The following is a 19803-nucleotide window of genomic DNA, read 5'->3' on the forward strand; positions in this document are numbered from 1 at the left end:
CTTTGAGTATGGGGAATGGCAGACTCGCTGTGCTCCATGTCCAGTTCCAACCATATATTACGAAATTTACTATGTCACTTAATAATTAATATATACATTATGACACATAAAATTACATTTTCTTTCTAGACTCTTTCTAGACATGGATATGAAATAAATGATTTTTAGTTTAGTTTTAATTAAAGTATTTAAATTATTATCAATACATCTGAAACAGCTAATTGCAAGGAAGACACTTTTAGATCAATAGCAAGTCCTGATTTTAAGGTTTTCTTTTTTTGAATTGTTTTAGACTATGTATATGCACCACAAACTTTTGGTGAATATTTTTCTAGCTACATTACCAAGCATTGTTTTACATGGTCTGGCAATGGAGTTAAGCACAGAAAATTTGGGAGTATCTGTGTTTTTAAAGGGTAAAGAAGGCTTCTCTTTTTTTCTCTTTCAGTACTGTTGTCCAGACATGATAAATAACTTTTTGGGACTGCCTAAAACTGAATTTTCAAGTACAGCAAATAAAGATAACACTATTGATTCAGAGCAAGGAAAATTGATCATGTTGGTTAATGACTTTTATTATGGAAAACATGAAGGAGATGTCCAAGAAGAACAGAAGACTCACACCACCTTTAAATGCTTCAGTTGCTTGAAAATTCTTAAAAATAATATTAGGTATGTAAATACTTATTTCTATTTGAAAATTGGAATGCTGCAGATAAAATTTTTGTGTTTATCTGGTATTTTTCTGTGCCATTCTAGATTTTTAACACTTTCTACTAACAACAAAGGCAGATTCTCTTGTTGAAAAGCTTTTGTCCTTCCTTATATTTTAGAGTTGACTCCTAGAGCTACTTGTATTTCTTAAAAATAACTTAAGAAAGGATGAACATTACTCAAATAAAACACAATTAACTTATTTTCCTTATATTATCTGTGATCTAGGAATTTCATGAGATAATTTGTATTTTTAGCTGCTTTTGAATTTGATTTTTCTTTATAAGAACCACTCTTTATGTTTTGCCCAGTTTGACTTTCTTTTTTAAATATATTTTATTAATTTTTTACAGAGAGGAAGGGAGAGGGATAGAGAGTTAGAAACATCAATGAGAGAGAAACATCAATCAGCTGCCTCCTACACACCTCCTACTGGGAATGTGCCTGCAACCAAGGTACATGCCCTTGACCGGAATCGAACCTGGGACCTTTCAGTCCGCAGGCCGACGCTCTATCCACTGAGCCAAACCAGTTAGGGCCAGTTCGACTTAATTTTATTTAATGCTCAAATTTGTCAGTTGATATTTATATTTTTTAAATTATTTACATTGCATAAAAAGTGATCTTCTTTAGAGAAGTACCAGTTCTTTAGAAAGAATGTCTGCTTTATTTTAAAATGTAACCCCTTTAAAAATTAGAGATTTAATTTCCAGTGGAATTTTGAAGATTTTATACATGTTTGCTATAAATTTTAGGAACTTAGACTTTATAATCTTTGAGTTACACAGCAAACTCTAGTAGCTGTCATCTTATAAACGAGTTAAAGAACAAAGTAATAAGATATTGATCAATATTTTTCATTGGCTATATAGCTTTACATGTATATTAGGTATGGTTGTTTTTCCATAATTTTATTATAAAATATTTTTAAACATTCAGCAACATTTTGTAAAATTTTACAGTGGACACCTATATACTTACCACCTTGATTCTATCATTAACATTTTACTGTGCTTCTATACTTCCCTTAGGTGAGTTGTGTGTTTGAGTACACAAACATATATACATATATAAATATGCCTTTCTGTGTTTATCCTTGATAACTATTATTTATAATTAGCATTCTTTGGCATCAGTATTTTACTTCTGGACCCAGTGTTTATTTTATTTTCCTGTCAGTTCCTCTTGGGTTCAAAAAGAAGACAGAAAAATCCTGAAATGCACTATTCTATACTTCTATAGCAATTCTTAATGTTTTGTTTATGGTAGTGTTTTAGTTTGCAAAGTTCTTTCACATATATTATTTCATATGAGTTTTCACATTTATCTCCTTTTATTAAACTTTAACAGTCATCAATAGAGAATGGTTCTAGCCATTTAACAGAAGAGGTATTGTACTTTGTGATATAACACTGAAACAGTATTATAATAGAATTGTCACATATTTCCATATTCTGACCATTTTGATAGTAAAATACACCAGAAAAGTTTTGCTAGTGAATATATTAAATTGCATAGAAATATGGTCACTGACTTAGTTCCTTGTTATACCTAAATATTATGTATATTATGTTGGAAGTTATTTTAGCAACAGTTTTTTGGCTTTTCCTTTAAGATTAGCCCATTTAGTATTAAACATATGAAAATAAAACATTTCCTTTTTTGCTGTTGTTTCAGAAGACTAGATACGTATTTCAAGAATATCAGAATTATATAGACATTTTAAACAAAGACAATTTTTTATAACATCCAGGAATTGGGCATTTTTTTGAAATACTGATTATCTTATAGTAAAAAAATGGAAAGGCAAATTGATATTTGTAGAGAATGGCACGAAACTCACAGATTTAGGTTTTTACGCTTTGCTCTTTGAACATATTGTGGTATGGTATTTTTTTCCCCTACATTGAGTCTCACCAAAAACACTTAGGTTTATTTATTCTGTGAACATCCTTGCAAGAGGTTTGGATTTTTTTTTCGTTGTTTCCCTTATTTTCATCTGTTGTCTTAAGTAGTATGAGCTCCTGATGGGGGCTCATATAATAATTGAGGGAAAGCTTGCTAGTTAAGTGATTATATAGATAAACTTTTAATTGCTTAAAGTTGTAAGCTGAAATTTTAATGGCTCACTTTTCTCTATGTGTAAATATTTAACCAAGTCTAGGATTTTCTATAGGTGTTCATAGAGTTGGTATTAAAACCAAAGGAGGACAAAAAGATTTTTCAAGGAGTGTCATAACCTATTCTAAAGAGAAGTAGTGTTGTGGATATGTGAAAAAGACCTTCATGATGTTTGCTGTCCATATTGATGACATTATTACTTTGTTTTAAGATTACTTCCTTTAGGGACTCAAAGTGAATAATTGTTAATAGTTGCCCCAGTCTAAAAATTGTTATTTTGATTGAATAACTTTACTTTCAACTATAGCAAAAAGCTTCAGTAAGCTCTTTTAAATAGGTATTCCCTTTTATATTGCACCCTCTGTTGTTGAAGGTCATAGTTCCTGCTTATAAGAAGCCTCTAAGGGAGGTTGACGTAGCAGGATGTAAAACTGAAAAATGGACTTTGCCTACAAAGGGCACAGTCTGCAAGTTAAAATGAACAGTCTGTGCTAACAGTAAACCAATATCATTAAATAAAACAAAAAGTTTTTATAATTGTAGGCATTAAAATTGCTAGTACATACATTTAGAAATTAAGACACAAGTAAAAATACCTGTAATTTGTCTTTTAAGCAACTGGAATCTATTGTATATCTTCATGGCCTTACAGGATTACTCTCATAACTGCGTAGCTGCTTTTGGTGGTAGGGTTTCCTTCCTTTGAGTATTTTATTGAAAAATGTAAATAGTATTTCATGTATGAAAAAGAAGCCTGCTCTTTCACCTTAAGAAAACATTTTAATAATCTGAAACGATTAAATCACAGCAAATTAATGATATTTCAGATTAATTACATTAATGGATTTTTAAAACAAAGATTTAAAAAAAGATGTTTATGTAGTCACTTAATGAAAGTGACTGTTTAAAGTGCACACTTTTCTAGAGGAATGTAATTTATTTCATGTAATATATCTATATTCTAAGATTCAGATAATTATTTGTGAGATTTTTGTTTTTAAATCTGAATTTTGCACCTGTTGACAATCATTTATAGGTTTATGAACCACATGAAACACCATTTGGAACTTGAGAAGCAGAGCAGTGAAAGCTGGGAAAACCACACCACCTGCCAGCACTGCTACCGTCAGTTTCCCACACCATTTCAACTGCAATGTCACATTGAAAGTACACACACACCCCATGAATTTTCTAGTAAGTTACAGTTTCATTTTAAGTATCAAATATTATTGATTTTGTCAATATTCTGAGAAAACCTTAAGCTTGTTAGAACAATAAGAAGAAGAAAAAGACTTTGGAATTTGAGGGTAAAATGGAAAAGGTTACATTTTGATTAATGTAAACTTTTAAATAAAATTACAAAAATTAAAGTCACTCTTTTAAATAATTAAGGAAAATAACGTGAGCATTATAAGTGGGGGGCTAAGTTAGAAGCCTTAGATCAGTTTTCAAATATGAAATTAATGCCCTTTATTTAAACTTGAATAAGAAAAGTAACTAATAGTGGTAGTTAAAAAACATAGATTTTGGAACTAGACCACTTGGGTTCAAATCCCAGGTCTTCCTCTTAATACAGCTATGTGATCTCAGGCAAGTTATTCTTAATATTTGAATAATGGGGATAATGGAAATACTTGCTTCATAATGTTGTTATGGGAATTAAATGAGTTATTGTAAGTAAAGTGCTTAGAACATAGTTAACTGCAAAACTAACTGTTTACCACCACCACCAAGTCTGCTGTTATTACTGTTATTGTTTATAGATGCATAAAATGAATTTTATATATATATATCTTTGTTTGCCTCAGAAGGATACTTTATTTGAAAAATTAAAAAAATATTTTGAAGTATAATTGACATACAACATTTGATTAGTTTTAGGTGTACAGATAATGATTTGATGTGTGTGTGTTTGTGTGTGTATGTATTTATATATCTTGAAATGATGTAATGTCTTCCCCCCACCCCCACTTTTAGCCATTTGCAAAATCTGTGAATTATCATTTGAAACAGAGCATATTCTTTTACAACATATGAAGGACAATCATAAACCCGGTGAAATGCCATATATTTGCCAGGTATACACATATTTTATTGTGTACTTAGTGTTTGTTTGTTTTGATTGTTTTCTGTTATTTTGGTTACAAGATTTAAACCTATTAGGCCAGGAGGTAGCAAGTCTTTTACTGTAAAAGGGGCAAATAGTAAATGTTCAGGCTTTAAAGGTCATACAGTCTCTGTTGCAACTAATCAACTCTGCCACTATAGCACAAAGGCAGCCACAGAAAATAAGTAAGTAAATGAATGTGGCTGTGTTTCAATAAAGCTTTATTTATGGACACAAATTTGAATTTCATATAATTTTCTTGTGTCATGAAATACATTCTTTTATTTTCTAACCATTTAGATGAAATTTACTGTTAAAATTCCTCTTGTAAATAATTTATTAGTAGAAAGTCCTGTGACATTATTCATGTATTGTATATAGGGTCAGTAGAGATTTGGAATTGGCCCACAAGCCATTGTTTACTCACTCCTATACGATAAAGAAAAGCTCTGAGGGGAAAAGACAAACTATGGACTTATCTTACTATATAGGGAAGAATATAGTTATACAAGGGAAATATGAAATTATTTTAGATACAGAGCATACTACAAAATTCTCTGGGCCTAGTATTTTTCCAGAATTTGAAGGAATAGGAAAGCATGATAAAAATAAATTGACCATTGCCATAGCCTGGAGGCAATTTATAATCTAAAGGAAGATGCTGTTTTACATAGCAGAAAATACTTTATAGGACAAGAAGTGTCAGAGCTTGAAAATTCAAGTCAGGATAGGGGGTGATACATAAAAACATCTAATGAAAAGAAGGGACTCTAATTATATTTTGGGAAATATTCCTTAACTTGGAAAGATAACTTTTCTGTCTCAAAGATCATCTAGTGCTTGCGTTAATAGGATTCTTGGTTGTGTAGGCATCAGAGCTGAATTAGTTGTACGTAATGTTCTTCTAAATAAATGATGTATTACTACTCGGTAATTGTATATCGTGTACATTTTCAAGTTAAGCTTAACATTCTTTTTGTTTGTAGGTTTGCAATTATAGATCGTCATCATTTTCTGATGTAGAAACTCATTTTAGATCATCCCATGAAAACACTAAGAACTTGCTATGTCCATTTTGCCTCAAAGTTATTAAAATTGCCACACCCTATATGCATCATTATATGAAGCATCAGGTGAGATGACCAGTTCTTATTTGTTCATGTTGTTTTAGCGAAAAGATAGATTATGACTTAGAAACATAAGATTTGTTCTACAAGGGAAGTAAAATTGTTCCAAATGACACTGTTAATTTGCAGTTTGTGCTACTTTACTTGTGAAACTTCCACTTTACCTTGCTTCCTTTCTGGTGATGTTGTGGCTCATAAATGAAAATTCTGAAAGATAGCTAGAAATAGGAAACCTAAGGATTGAAGGAAAAAAGGGAAGATGAGTGGAATATCCAAAAGATCAAATATCTCAGGGTCTGAGAATGTTTATGGGATTTTGAAGGTAGATAACAGGAGCATGTGAAAAGATGAAGTTGAACTGAGAAAGAAAAGATTGGGGACTCATAATCTTATTTTCCTCTTTCTCTTACTACTTTATTGCTACTTTCTAGCCCTCTTAATTCTGAGAAAACATGTTGTCATCATTGACCAGCAGTGGTCTTTTATAGCTGCCAATGACAAAGGAAATAGTAATGACACTTATTGCTGGATATGTGAGCATTGTCAAAGAACTGCATTTAGGTCATAATTTGTTTTTTGGGTGACTTCTGCCAGTTCTGCTATGTAATTTTTGGAACCCAGGATTAGTGCTTATACCTCTATCTTGAATTATGATTTTTTGCTTACTGGTTCTTTTCCATGAAGCAATTAAACCATCCTTTGTTTGGGCTGAAAACTTTGATGCAACACAATCTGTTCTTTAGTGCTTGAAAGAGCACTAGTGCTATTGCCAAACCTAGAAGTCAATGGATTTACTGAATCTGATCATGTAACCAAGTTTTGACACCTCACTTCTCATGATGCTCATCATATTTTTAATTATTGGTTAAATTGACATGCCAGTTTATTCAGCATTGGTTGCTCACTTTGCTTTCCATTTCAATCATTAGATAATCATAAAATTGACTTATGGTTTTTAATTGGGAAAAATTATAAAAGAATTTCCAAACGAATTTGGAATTACCTATGTTGTGACTGGGATGCTACCCATCCTTGAGAAGTTCTGTGAAGATTTTTTGTTCTAGGTTTCCTTAACAGTGTTCCATCATGTGTTAATAGATGTTTCCCCCCAAATTGTTACTGGTAAATAAATTTGGTAAATGCCTGGATTTATAAAATTAAACAGTTTTGTCTGTTTCTTAAAATAGGACTTCTCAGAGGTTTTAATATGCTAAAACATTATAATTCTCCAAGTAAGGTATATAAGTGTGTATTATTCCCCCAACTTATTTGACCACAGAATCTTTTCAGAATATCTGTTAACTTTATTGAGGAACACAGTTTGGGAAACAATACTTCTGGTACTCTTTCTAATGTTTGGCCTTTAATTTTGAAAGGGAAAATGAGATATGAGATAGTAGTTCTATTTCATTATGGGGCTTTTCATGTAATTTTTCCCATATGCTTTACTAAGCTCCGGAGTAAAATGTAGATGTGGAAGAATGATAATTATGAAAGAAATGTGTGAGCCTACTATGTGGGCTCTGTGATTTATCAGTTTTTGTACCCTAAGTTTTATGTCTTAATTTGCCTTGGGTTCCCAGGTTTTTATTGTTTGTTTGTTAGGAGTACTTAGGAGGTAGATAGCCAGCAGTAGAGAGGGGGAAATCTATTAATAAGAAGGATAATCAAGCATCCTTCAAGGTATTTACAAATTATATAATTATTTACAAAAGATTGGAAAACCTTAGCTGAGCAGGATTATAAACTTGTAATTGATAACACATTATTAGTGTGATATTAAACAATAAGAATTGTTGACTGTGTGGCTCATTTTATTGTCTTTGAAGATTTTGGTTGTAACTTTTCTCTAAGAGGTTCTATGATTAAGTCTTGGGTGATTTTAGAGCTGACTGCCCAATTTGTATGACTTTTAAAATAGTGAAAGTGATTTTTGATGTGTTAAATATACTCATTAGATCTTTAATAAAAAATAACAAGCAGTTAAAACGATATGCAACCATTTATGGCAGCAGCAGGTGTTTTACATGCATTACCTTATTTAATCTTTACACCTACCCTATGTATATTATTATTTCTAGTTTACAGATAAGAAAACTAAGTTTTAGAGAAAGTAACTTGTCCAATGTCACATTACCTAATAAAAAGCAGAGTTAAAATTTGACTTCAGAGCCCAGCCTTCTGTTGCTTTCCCACAGAGTCAGATTTCACATTGGTATTAATGTATAAGGGCAGAAAATACTTATAATAAGTCAGAATTACCCTCAAATCCCTCAAGTTTCCCAAACAGTGTAGTATGCTTGTCAAAAGTTAAACATAGACAATTATTTACCTACCCTTGGAATGATCACTGTTTTTTTGTTGTTGACTGAACATCACATTATTAAAATATCAGCATCAGCACTTTGAAATGCATATATACACATGAGAGATGTTCAAGACTTGTGTCCAACTAAGGGAATAATAGATTAATGTATTCTCTCTCAGGGCTCTGGACAAATGTTCATTGACTGGAGTGTCAGACGTTTTGAATTAGTTAAATTGTACCTGCTGCTTATACGCATTTTCTCTGTCACTCTCTTTCTTTCTGCCTCACTGTCCGTTTATTTAACAAATATTTATTGGTTGCCTTACTGTGTGCCAGGTGCTGTTTTAGGTTTTTTGTAGCAATGAACAAAACAAAGTTTGTATCCTCTGGAATTCGTATTATTGTGGAGAAAGGTAATAAAAAATGTGTGTTTATATTTGAGCATATCTGCATGTTAGCTAGTGATAGTTACTGTGGAAGGAAATGTGGAGGATAGGGAGTGCCAACGATTGGGAAGTGTTGGAGGAGTGTTTGCCGTTTTGTATAGAGAGTGGTCAAAAAGGGCCTCTTTGAAGGAAATAAAGGAGTAAGCCATGTGGAAATCTGGGAGAGGTAAGTGAATTTATACTCAGAGAACAACCAAAGAGGCCAGTTGTGGCCAAAGCAGAGTAAACTAATAAGAGGACTAGTAGGAGATAAGGTTGTAGCAATAGAATATGGGCCTGTTCTTGTAAAGCCTTGTAAATCTGAACCAGGGCTTTAGAAAGCCCTCAGAGCATTATAAGCATGTGAAAGGTCTGCCATGTTGTAGCACCATTGACAGCTATGGGAAGAATACACTACAGGGAGGAAAGAACATGACAAGGAGAAGATAGGAGATTATTATAGTACCCCAGGAGAGTTACTTGGACCAATATGGTAGCCATGGTTGGAGGTGATGAGAAGTGGAAATATTATGAAAGTTTTTGAAGGTGAAGCCAACAGGTTTTGTTAATGGGTTGGGTATGGGGTGTGAGAGAGAGTGACCAAATTTTTTGTCCTAAAAATGGAGTTTTTACATACTATCATATGGGGAAGACTGAGGAAAGAACAGATTTTGGGGGGCAGGGATATAGGGAGGAAATTCAGAATTCACTTTTGTCCATGTTGATTTGAGATGTATATTAGACATCAAATAGCAATGTTAAGTAAGCAGTTGGATAGATGGTATTAAAGCCTTGAAACTGGATGAGGTAACCTAAGGAGTGATTATAGATATAAAAAAGATTTCTGGGAACTGGATTTCGAACTTTGTAAAGAACTTATGAAATGCCTGCTGTGTACCAATAATTGTGCAAGTTCTTCCCAGGATATTAACCTTATTTTAGGTTAAAAAGTGATTGATTATATTTAAATGGTAATGATTTATCTGGCACATTGCAACTTTAGAGAAAACATTCTTTTGTATTTAAGTTTATATGTATGTATTTTTATATGTATATACATAAGTAATTAATGAGACCATATAGATAAAGTTTGTAGTTGATATTATGTAGTAGAAAAAATGTTGGGTCAGGAATCTGGCAATGTTACTTAGTAGTTATGGGGAAATGATTTAGATTTTTCTTGGATCCTATTTCCCATCTATAGCATAGTGACAGGGTTGGTTTTAAGGAGGGACTCAGTCAAGGTGTCTCAGTCAGTAAGTGTATCAGGAATAGTTTTGATTTATCCCTCCATATTCACACTATTCAGTGTGGTAACCACTAATCATTTGTGACTATTTAAGATTAAATAAATGTCCAGCACATTTCAGGTACTCAGTTAACTACATGTGGCTGGTGGCTACTGTATCGGACAGTGCAGCTCTTGAACATTTTCATAACTGAAGAAAATTTTATTAGCTAGCACTGCTTTATACAAGCATTTCTATAACAACTTTCTTTAAATGTCTGGTTAGATACTTAAATTTCTTTTACCAACTTTTAACCAACCAGAAAGAGCAAAAATGAGAAAGAATTTATATTTTTCTGGGATAAAAACATAGTAGAGCTCATTTTCATAGTATCCTTTGTCTAAATACTTTAAAATTATAATTAATGGAGCTTTAATACCACTATTGAGATACCTTTCATTAGAAGCTATTGATACAACTTTCATGTTCAACTTCTGTACAGTAACAGACATTTTTGAAACCTAAATACTAATGCAAAGAGTATTTTAAAAATTGAAATAATACTTCACTAATATTTATGATGAGAGATATAAGATACTATTTTAAAAATTATTTAGGTATCATTAATGTTAAATCAGAACAGTTGCAGGACACAGGATTTGTGGTTGTAGAAATTATTTTTCCTGTTTTCTAAACAGAAAAAAGGAATACATCGTTGTACAAAATGCAGACTGCAATTTTTGACATGCAAAGAGAAAATGGATCACAAGACTCAGCATCATCGAACATTTATAAAACCTAAAGAGCTAGAAGGACTACCTCCTGGAACAAAAGTGAGTGTAAATATGTTGTATTTTAACATATGGTATGATAATAAAATTAACTCCTATCTGGTTTTATCCATTGAATATAATACTTTAAAAAATGGTTTCTGATTTTTATTAAGACTCCAATGTCAAATTTTAGCATTCTTATGTTTAGAAAAAAAACCTAACCATTGTTTTTTTCAGTGGTTGTGTGTGCTATGCTAGAATGGTATTCCTTTGTAAAAAGTGCAACTAGATACTGTGTTTCCTGGGTCAGTGGGTTGTGTCAATATTATATAGCCTATTTTTGAGCTATTCTTGTAGGCAGTATATATATATGGGTTTTATCTGCTAAACTATTTGAGATCAGGAATCATGATTTATTTATCTTTGTGTCCTCAGCATCTAGTATAGTGCTTTGAATGCCATAGGTTCTTAGATGTTTATTGAAGTTGTTATTACTGAGTCTACTCTCAGAGAAACAAGTTCTGCTGCTGGATAGCATTGTGTTTTAAGTGAGCAAACACATGTCTGACTACATAGTGATGATTGTATTTTACCTTTCCCTTTTTGCCTTATATTCCTGTTTTTTTCTGACTTCTTTATATACAGTCAGCTCTTGAATATTTGCTCCAGTGGAGGGAAACAGAGGCATGGATAATCCAAAGTGAAATAATCCCCAAAACATTTATATTTGGCTTTGGGTACTTACCTTTGAATGTGGGTATGTCTGTTATTTGAATTAACTAAACAATATAAAGCCATGCTCTGAAGACCTAGAGCAAGAGAAGCTATCCAGCATCCTTCCCTGCAATCCATTCATTCCATGCTGGGACTAGACATGCATAACATGAATGTAAGCGGTGCAGTCCTCTCTCATATTTTCCCTTATTAATGATAATAGCAATAATAATATTAATAATGATACTAAATGTTTTTCTCAAATCTTAGAATTAGGCTTTCAGTATGCTTTTTTATAGATTCTTTTATTTAATTCATACAGCAATCTGGTGAGATAAACAAAGCAGGTATTGCCCTATAGTATATAGGTAAAGAAGCTTAGAGAGGATAAGTTACTTATTCTAGGCCACATGACTAGGAAGGAGTTGTATGAGATTTAACTTCAAATCTGATTCCTAGTTCATTGCTTTTGTATGCTGCCACACATGTTTTAAAGGACTTCCTCATAGACTACTCATAATAAATACATGAGGGGAGAATAGTCATATGATTAATGAGAAGGTTGGTAAGCGTTTGTGTTTTCCATTGTCAACTAAACTAATATAATTTTTGAATACTACCTCATAAGCTTTATATTAGTTCTCTTTAAGGAAATTCTAAATGTTATTACACTCTCCATGAAGTATATTGAATTGATGTAGCCCCTCCCACCCCACAACCTTTGTAAACATAAATTCTGCTAAATGAGCCCCTGGAAAGAGGAGGTCACATTTACTGTAGGTAATGCAGGGCACACTTACTGTGGGTAATGCAGGGCAAAGGGTAATGCAGGCCTTTCCAGAGTTATTTTTCAGGTTTTGAGATTTAAATTTTGACCTCTATATGAATTTTTTAAATTATATCAGAGCATAAAGATAGCTATGGAATGTGCTCTTTTTAATACCCATATAATCCTAATTATCCATTAATAACAACATTTAACTGATCAGTATAAAAATGTAAGTAAATAAATATCAAATTTTAATTTCATTTAAGTATTTAAAATAAATGGAAGACTTGTCCAATTATAGTTTATACTTTTTAAAAAATACTTGGTATTTAACTTTTTTGTTACATGGTGATATTTTAATACTTATGCAAGGATTAATTTTCTAAAGTAAATATTATCTCTGTTTTTGTAGGTTACTATTCGAGCTTCAGTTGGACCTCTTCAATCAGGATCTTCAACTGTACCTTCCATTAGTACAAACACTTCTATCCTTCAGGCCTCACCTCCGAGAACAAAATGTGTAACTGCTAAAAATCCCACAAAATCTAACACAAATAAATTTACTACAACTAAATCTAATGCAAGTAAACCTACTACAAGTAAGCCTAATGGAAGTAAATCTAAATTCAAATCAAAAGTCTCTAATATGCAAAAAAAACAAAGCACTTTGGCTAGTAGCAACAGAAAAAGTAAAGTCAATACAGCATTGAGGAGCTTAAGGTAATCTTTTATTCCTGATATATAATACTAATTTAATTAAATAAAATAATAAAACCTTTATTTAATCTAAAAGTATACAACTCTCAACTTTCATATGCTATCACTTATGGCATAAAGACCAGGCAAATAATATAAGTATTTTTTTTTAACAACTGTTGTTGAACAGTACTTTCCTATATTTTTCCTATAATATTCATCTATTATATTGGTATTATTATATATTATGCTTCTATCGTATGACATTTGAATTGGTTAATTTCTTTTATTCCAGTGACAGGCATTAACTGATATTACACTTATCCTAGCTGTTGTTTCATAGCAAATTTTCAAGTTACAAGTCTGTTTAAATATGTTCATTTAAACAGCGTGGTTTTAATTAACAGAACATTAATAAAGCTCTCCCTTGTTGTTTTTGTTTTAAAATATATTGTTACCATTTTCTTTATATCTCCATAAGGTATCGTCGGGGAATTCAAAGGTGCATTGAGTGTTTTTCCGAAATAAAAGATCTTTCAAATCACTTTCCTAAATATGTCCACTGTAGTTTTTGCAGATACAACACTAGCTGTAGCAAAGCCTATGTGAATCATATGATGAGGTAAGATGAGTTAAACATCTGTAATTACCAATTGAATTATAATACAACAGGTTTGGTTTTAGAATACAGTTATCCTGTTAGAAACCAATTTTTCTCTTCAAGGAGCTAAAAACATCTAGCAATAGAGAATTTCTAGGATAATGTCTGGTACTGTTTTCCAGCATAGTAACTCATAAAATTACTGTAACTAAAATTGTAAGAGTATTTAGACTAAATAAATTATATAGGTCTGTTTGAGAAATAGATTTTTGATGGGAATTTCTTTTTCCTATGGGACTTTCAAAATGGTTATTTTTAAAGATAAAAATGTAAATGTTTCAAATATATTTACCAAACAAATGCATGTAATCTCATGAGTGTTATTCTCTTCAAAGCAGTCACTTTGAGAGACTCCAGGATTTTCAGTGGTGCTAAGAACTTAATTGAATCTGTTTCTCTCTCATCCCTCTGTCCACCTATCTGTCAAGCTATCTAGCCTTGCATTCGGTCAGTAAAATGAGAGACTATTCTAGTTATGATGCCATTATTGGAATTTTTTCATTAATTCACTCAACTTAGAATATTTGAGTACCTAGTACATATGTACAGTATGCAGAGAAAGCCTCACAGGTCACATTCATTTGTATCTTATTAGTAGAATCATCTTTTAGGATGGATTTTATTTGTTAAAAATAGTAAAAAATTGTTCAGATATAAACTAGATTGTTTCTTTTTTTAAAAAGTCAGAATTAAAGTATAATGAAAGTGATTTTCTCATAAATCATAACATGACCTTTACGTTACTTTCTGATAATTATCAGCTGCTCCTCTCAAGAATTCTCCCACCTTTCTTGATTGCTTCCACACCTTTCTCACAGTTCTCCCTCCTCCACACCCCCCTTAATTAACCTAACCTTATGATACCTTACTTTTTTGTGCCAGCACTTTACATCAACTTTTAAGTTATTGTATCCCCTTTTTTACCTTGTATCATTATAATCTCATCATATGTATGTTTATTTCTTTTGAATTCATATTTCCCTGTCACTTTCAGAGCTTTGACTCCTCTTTCCAAAGTCCAACAGCACTCCTCTAACTTTATAGTCAACCTCACCCTCAGGGTGATCTGATTTGATTGTTGCTTTGTTTTTGTTCTAGATTTCTTTAAAAAAAAATGTTTTTATTGATTTTAGAAAGAGAGGAAGGGAGAGGGAGAGATAGAAACAATGATGAGAGAAACATCAAATGGCTGCCTCCTGCACACCCTCTACTGGGGGTCGAGCCCGAAACCCCAGGCCTGTGACCTGACTGGGAATCCAACCGGTGACCTCTTGGGACTACCAGCTGAGCCGTACCAGCTGGGCTCTTCTAGAATTCTTTACCTAACTCGTTTATATCTGAACAATTTTTTTTCCCTATTATCTTCATCCCAACGTTGATCTCAGAAATAATGATGTTCTCCTTCTACAAAGTTAACCCTGATGTTCTACTTCTACAGAGTTAACCCTGTCCCTCATCTCTTCTGGTTCTTCCACCACCTTATTCAGTTAACTTGCTACTTTATCTCCTCTCAACCAGGTTCCTTCTGCTTACATTTTTTTTTTTTAATCCTCACCGGAGGATATTTTTCCATTGATTTTAGAAAGAGTAGAAGAGAGAAGAGGGAAATGAGAGAAATATTGATGTGAGAGGAACACATTGATTATTTGCTTCTTTGCACATGCCCCAACCAGGGCCGGGGAGGAGCCTGCAACCGAGGTACATGCCCTTGGCCAGAAACGAACCCAGGACACAGGACCCTTCGGTTTGCAGGCTGACACTCTATCCACTAAGCCAAACCAGCTAGGGCTACACACATTTTGAGGTTGTTTTTTTTTTTAAGATGAAGGAGATTTGTCTCTACTGCCTACTTTCCTTATTTCTTGTCTTTCTCTCACTGTTTTACATTGGTACAAAGTGTTTGTTACTAGCTTATTATTTCTTTACCCTTGAATTTGAGTATCATCCCCACCTGCCAACTAACCATGCCCTTTAAAGATGATCTGTGTTGTCATTCACTTTTGAAACTATTCTCCTCATCTTCTGTTAAACTGTTACCACTCTTTTTCTTCTTCCTTTTTGGCTGCTCCTCTACTTCTTTCCCTTTCCTTTCTCCAACATTTCTTGCCTCTTTACATTTCCATTGTTGGTAACTTAACCAAAGAATGTTGGTAAAATAATATTATTCCTATACAATAAATAAGACAGAGTACTGAATTTTCATAAGATATGCTTGAGTTTCGTGTATATTTTGTATAGATTTATTGGTTCTAAATAATTGTCAGTAGAAGGACAGTTAAGTAATTGTATAGCTGGCTTCCTATCTACAGTCCCCAGGTGATGCTGATTTTAAATCCATGACTCCACTTTTAGTGATATTGTGTTAAACTAATCCTGTCTTTCTAGTACAGGGAAGCTTTCCTTACCATATATAAAAGGGTATATAGTGTGGCTCAGTGGTTGTGCATCGACCCATGAACCAGGAGGTCACAGTTGGATTCTAGGTCAGGGCATATGCCTAGGTTTCAGCTCAATCCCCAATAGGGGGCATGCAGGAGGCAGCTGAACAATGATTCTCTCTCCCTACCTCGCTCTGAAATCAATAAAAACATATAAAAGGGTATATAAAAGCAATATTTGGTTACAAAGGCTGTTTAGGGTTTTCTGTTCTATGCTTAGTGGAAGCATTATTTTAACTCATGAGTTTTGCTTTAAATTTTTTTTAAACCCCTGCTAGTAACTGCAAAGAACTCTCTAAATGTTTGATTTTATAAATGCTAAACAGTGGCATTTAGCTTGTGTATTGTTTACTTGCAAGAAGATCATTTAGATTCTACCCCCCTCCCCAACATGAGGATGTTAAGATTGGAAAACAATTTAATGATTATTCTTGATAACTGTTTATATTACAGTAAAAAATTAGCAAAAAATTAAAATTGCTTTTAACTCTTCAACAGATAAGAAAATTAATTTGTGCTTTACTTTTTTAAAAACTTGAATATTTACTTTTGTGTAATGAAAAGGGTACTGATCATATAAGCAAATACATAGGGAAATTTGTGTATTAGAATATAAATAGGTAAAATGGAGTGTAAGATAAAATATAGAATTACCCAGGATGACAAACATTATTTTATTTATACCATGATCTTTTACTCAAAACTAGAAACTTAATTATAGACTTGAAATATAGCTATAAATTAATGTGAATACTATAGAATAAAACTAATAAAATCTGTTTTGTCTCTCCAGCTTTCACAGTAACTGCCCAAGTAAAAGGTTTTGTATTTTTAAGGAGCATTTAAGAAATCTCAGGTAACTAGTTGATTTTTTAAAATTCTTTCTATTGAAAAATTTTATGACTTAAATTTTTTATATAATATCTTCAATGAGATATAATTCATATATCATGCAATTCACACACTTAAATTGTATAATTAATAGTTTTTTAATATATTCACCAAGTTGTGCAGTCATCGCCACAGTTAATATTAGTACATTTTTATCACTCCAAACAGTAACTCTGTACTCATTAAGGTTATCCCCATTTCCTTCCAATTCCACCAATTCCTAAGTAACCTCTAATCTTCTGTCTGTTTATATAGATTTGCCTATTCTGGACATTTCATATAAATGGAATGGTACATTATGTGATCTTTTATGATTGGCTTCTTCCATTTAGCATATTTTACATGTTCACTTGTATATATCAGTACGTCATTTTTTATTGCTCAGTAGTATTCCATTGTATGGGTATACCATAGTTTGTTTATCCATTTAGGTTATTTTAACTTTGAAGCCATTATAAATAACTAGAGGCCCAATGCACGAAATTTGTGCAAGGGACTTGGCCTCTGCTTCGACCCCTGCCCGTCACCATGGCTTTGTCTGGAAGGACAGCGGGTCTAATTAGCATATTAAGTTTTTATTATTATAGATGCTGCTATGAACATTTGTGTAAAAGTTTTTGTCTGGGCATGTCTTTTTTATTTCTCTTTAGTATATATCTGGGATTGGAATTGCTGGGTTATATGGTAACTGTTGAGCCTTTGAGGATCTGCCAGACTGTTTTACAAAGTATCTCAACTATTTTATACTAGAGGCCTGGTGCACAAAAATTTGTGCACTCGGGGGTTGGGGCCTCAGCCCGGCCTGTGCCCTCTCGCAGTCTGTGACCCCGCTGGGGATGTCCACCTGCTGGCTTAGGCCCGCTTCCCGGGGGATCGGGCCTAAGCGGACAGTCAGCGGACAGTCAGACATCCCTCTGGCAGCCCGGGAGCCCTCAGGGGATGTCCACTTGCCAGCGAGGAGCAGGCCTAAGCTGCAGTCGGACATCCTTAGCTCTGTAAGGAGGCAGGAGAGGCTCCCGCTGCCACCTCTGTGCTGGCAGCCATCAGCCTGGCTTGTGGCTGAGCAGAGCTCCCCCTGTGGGAGCGCACTGACCACCAGGGGGCAGCTCCTACATTGAGCGTCTGCCCCCTGGTGGTCAGTGTGTATCATAGTGACCAGTCATTCCCAGTCATTCTGCTGTTAGGGTCAATTTGCATATTACCCTTTTATTATATAGGATAGAGGCCTGGTGCACAGGTGGCGGCCAGCTGGTTTGCCCTGAAGGGTATCCCGGATCAGGGTGGGGGTCCCGCTGGGGTGCCTAAGCAAACCTGGGTGAGGGGCTGAGGGCCGTTTTCAGGCTGGCCAAGCCCCCCAGCGACCCAAGCTCCTAGCCTTTCCTTTTTTTCTTTTTTCTATTTTTTTTCTGGGATTTATTTCTCTTTTATAATTGAAACTTTGTAGCTTTAAGCGGAGCCCAGGTCCTGGCAACCCAGGCTCCCCGCCCTTCCTTGAGCAGAGGCCACTGTTGGCTGGAAGCAGGTATCTGGGATTTATTTATCTTCTATTATTGGAACTTAGTAGCCTTGAGCGGAGACAGGGCCTGCCAGGGTAGGCGGGAAGCTTGGCTTCCTCCATCGCCAGGGGCAACCCAAGCCTCCTGCTCGCTCCAGCTCTGTGGCTGCTGCCATCTTAGTTGGGTTAATTTGCATACTCACTCCTGATTGGCTTGTGGGCGTGGCGTGAGCGTAACACAGGGACAGTTAATTTGCATGTTTCTCTTTTATTATATAGGATTCCCACTAGCAGCATATGAGGGTTCAAGTTTCTCCACATCTTTGCCTACACTTGTTATTATCTCTTTTTTATTATAGCTACCTAGTGGGTGTAAGGTGGTAACTCATTGTGGTTTATTACTTTTTTTTTTTTTAACCTGATGTTGGGATGTCCAATTTGGAAATCTAAATGACTGCTACTGTCCTTAGACTAGAGGTATGAATAGCCTATATTCTTTTGCTAAATTTGTTTTAGTAATAACAAGTGGTGTCAAAATGAAGTAAAAAGAGAACAAAAATTTTAAATTGCATTCTTTCCCCTGTGCTTCACTCCATCTCTCCCTACCTCCTTTTTTGCTTAATTTTTCTCTAGATCATCTTTCATCATCTGATATACTATACCTTTTTATTTATTTATTAAATATATTTTATTGATTTTTTACAGAGAGGAAGGGAGAGGGATAGAGAGTTAGAAACATCAATGAGAGAGAGAGATGCATCGATCAGCTGCCTCCTGCACACTCCCTAGTGGGGTTTGCCCGCAACCAAGGTACATGCCCTTGACTGGAATCGAACCTGTGACCCTTGAGTCCACAGGCCGACGCTCTATCCAGTGAGCCAAACCAGCCAGGGGTGTGCTTTACCTTTTTAATTTTCTGTGTCCTATTACTCAAATCTCTGTGGTTTGGATTTTTGTCTATGACATGCATTGATTAGTATACTCAGTAAATATTTGTTGAATAAATTAAAGTATAGGTTGAAAATGATTTATGTGGACACTAGCTCCCATCTACGATGTTGGACCAGTAGCTTACAGGGAAATGAAATTTGATTCAGTTTAAAAAGTATTTTAGTGCTAATTTTAAAGCATTAATTGAGTTCAGTGAAATAGATTAAGTTATATTAGATGTTGCCTTTACTAAAAATTTTTATAAGAATTAAAAGAAAAACTGTGGTACATACACACAATGGAATACTATGCTGCTGTAAAAAAGAAGGAATTCTTAGCATTTGCAACAGCATGGATGGAACTGGAGAGCATTATGCTAAGTGAAATAAGTCAGTCAATGAAAGA

General features: G+C 33.8%; 1 protein-coding gene across 2 annotated transcripts in view; it reads left to right on the forward strand.

Moving 5' to 3' along the window:
- The first annotated feature begins 355 nt into the window (after window positions 1-355).
- Window positions 356-19803, forward strand: part of ZNF280D (zinc finger protein 280D) — a 50645-nt gene continuing 31197 nt past the window's right edge. For both annotated transcript variants that reach the window (XM_005880117.2, XM_014528235.1), the window contains exons 1-8: window positions 356-672; window positions 3872-4029; window positions 4813-4913; window positions 5929-6075; window positions 10730-10864; window positions 12700-13007; window positions 13465-13605; window positions 16876-16938. In XM_005880117.2, coding sequence (XP_005880179.2) covers window positions 371-672; window positions 3872-4029; window positions 4813-4913; window positions 5929-6075; window positions 10730-10864; window positions 12700-13007; window positions 13465-13605; window positions 16876-16938 — 1355 coding nt within the window. In that variant the 5' untranslated portion in view covers window positions 356-370. The remainder of the gene's footprint in view (window positions 673-3871; window positions 4030-4812; window positions 4914-5928; window positions 6076-10729; window positions 10865-12699; window positions 13008-13464; window positions 13606-16875; window positions 16939-19803) is intronic.

Source organism: Myotis brandtii, unplaced genomic scaffold (assembly GCF_000412655.1).
Source record: "Myotis brandtii unplaced genomic scaffold, ASM41265v1 scaffold626, whole genome shotgun sequence".
Taxonomy (NCBI): Eukaryota; Metazoa; Chordata; class Mammalia; order Chiroptera; family Vespertilionidae; genus Myotis; species Myotis brandtii.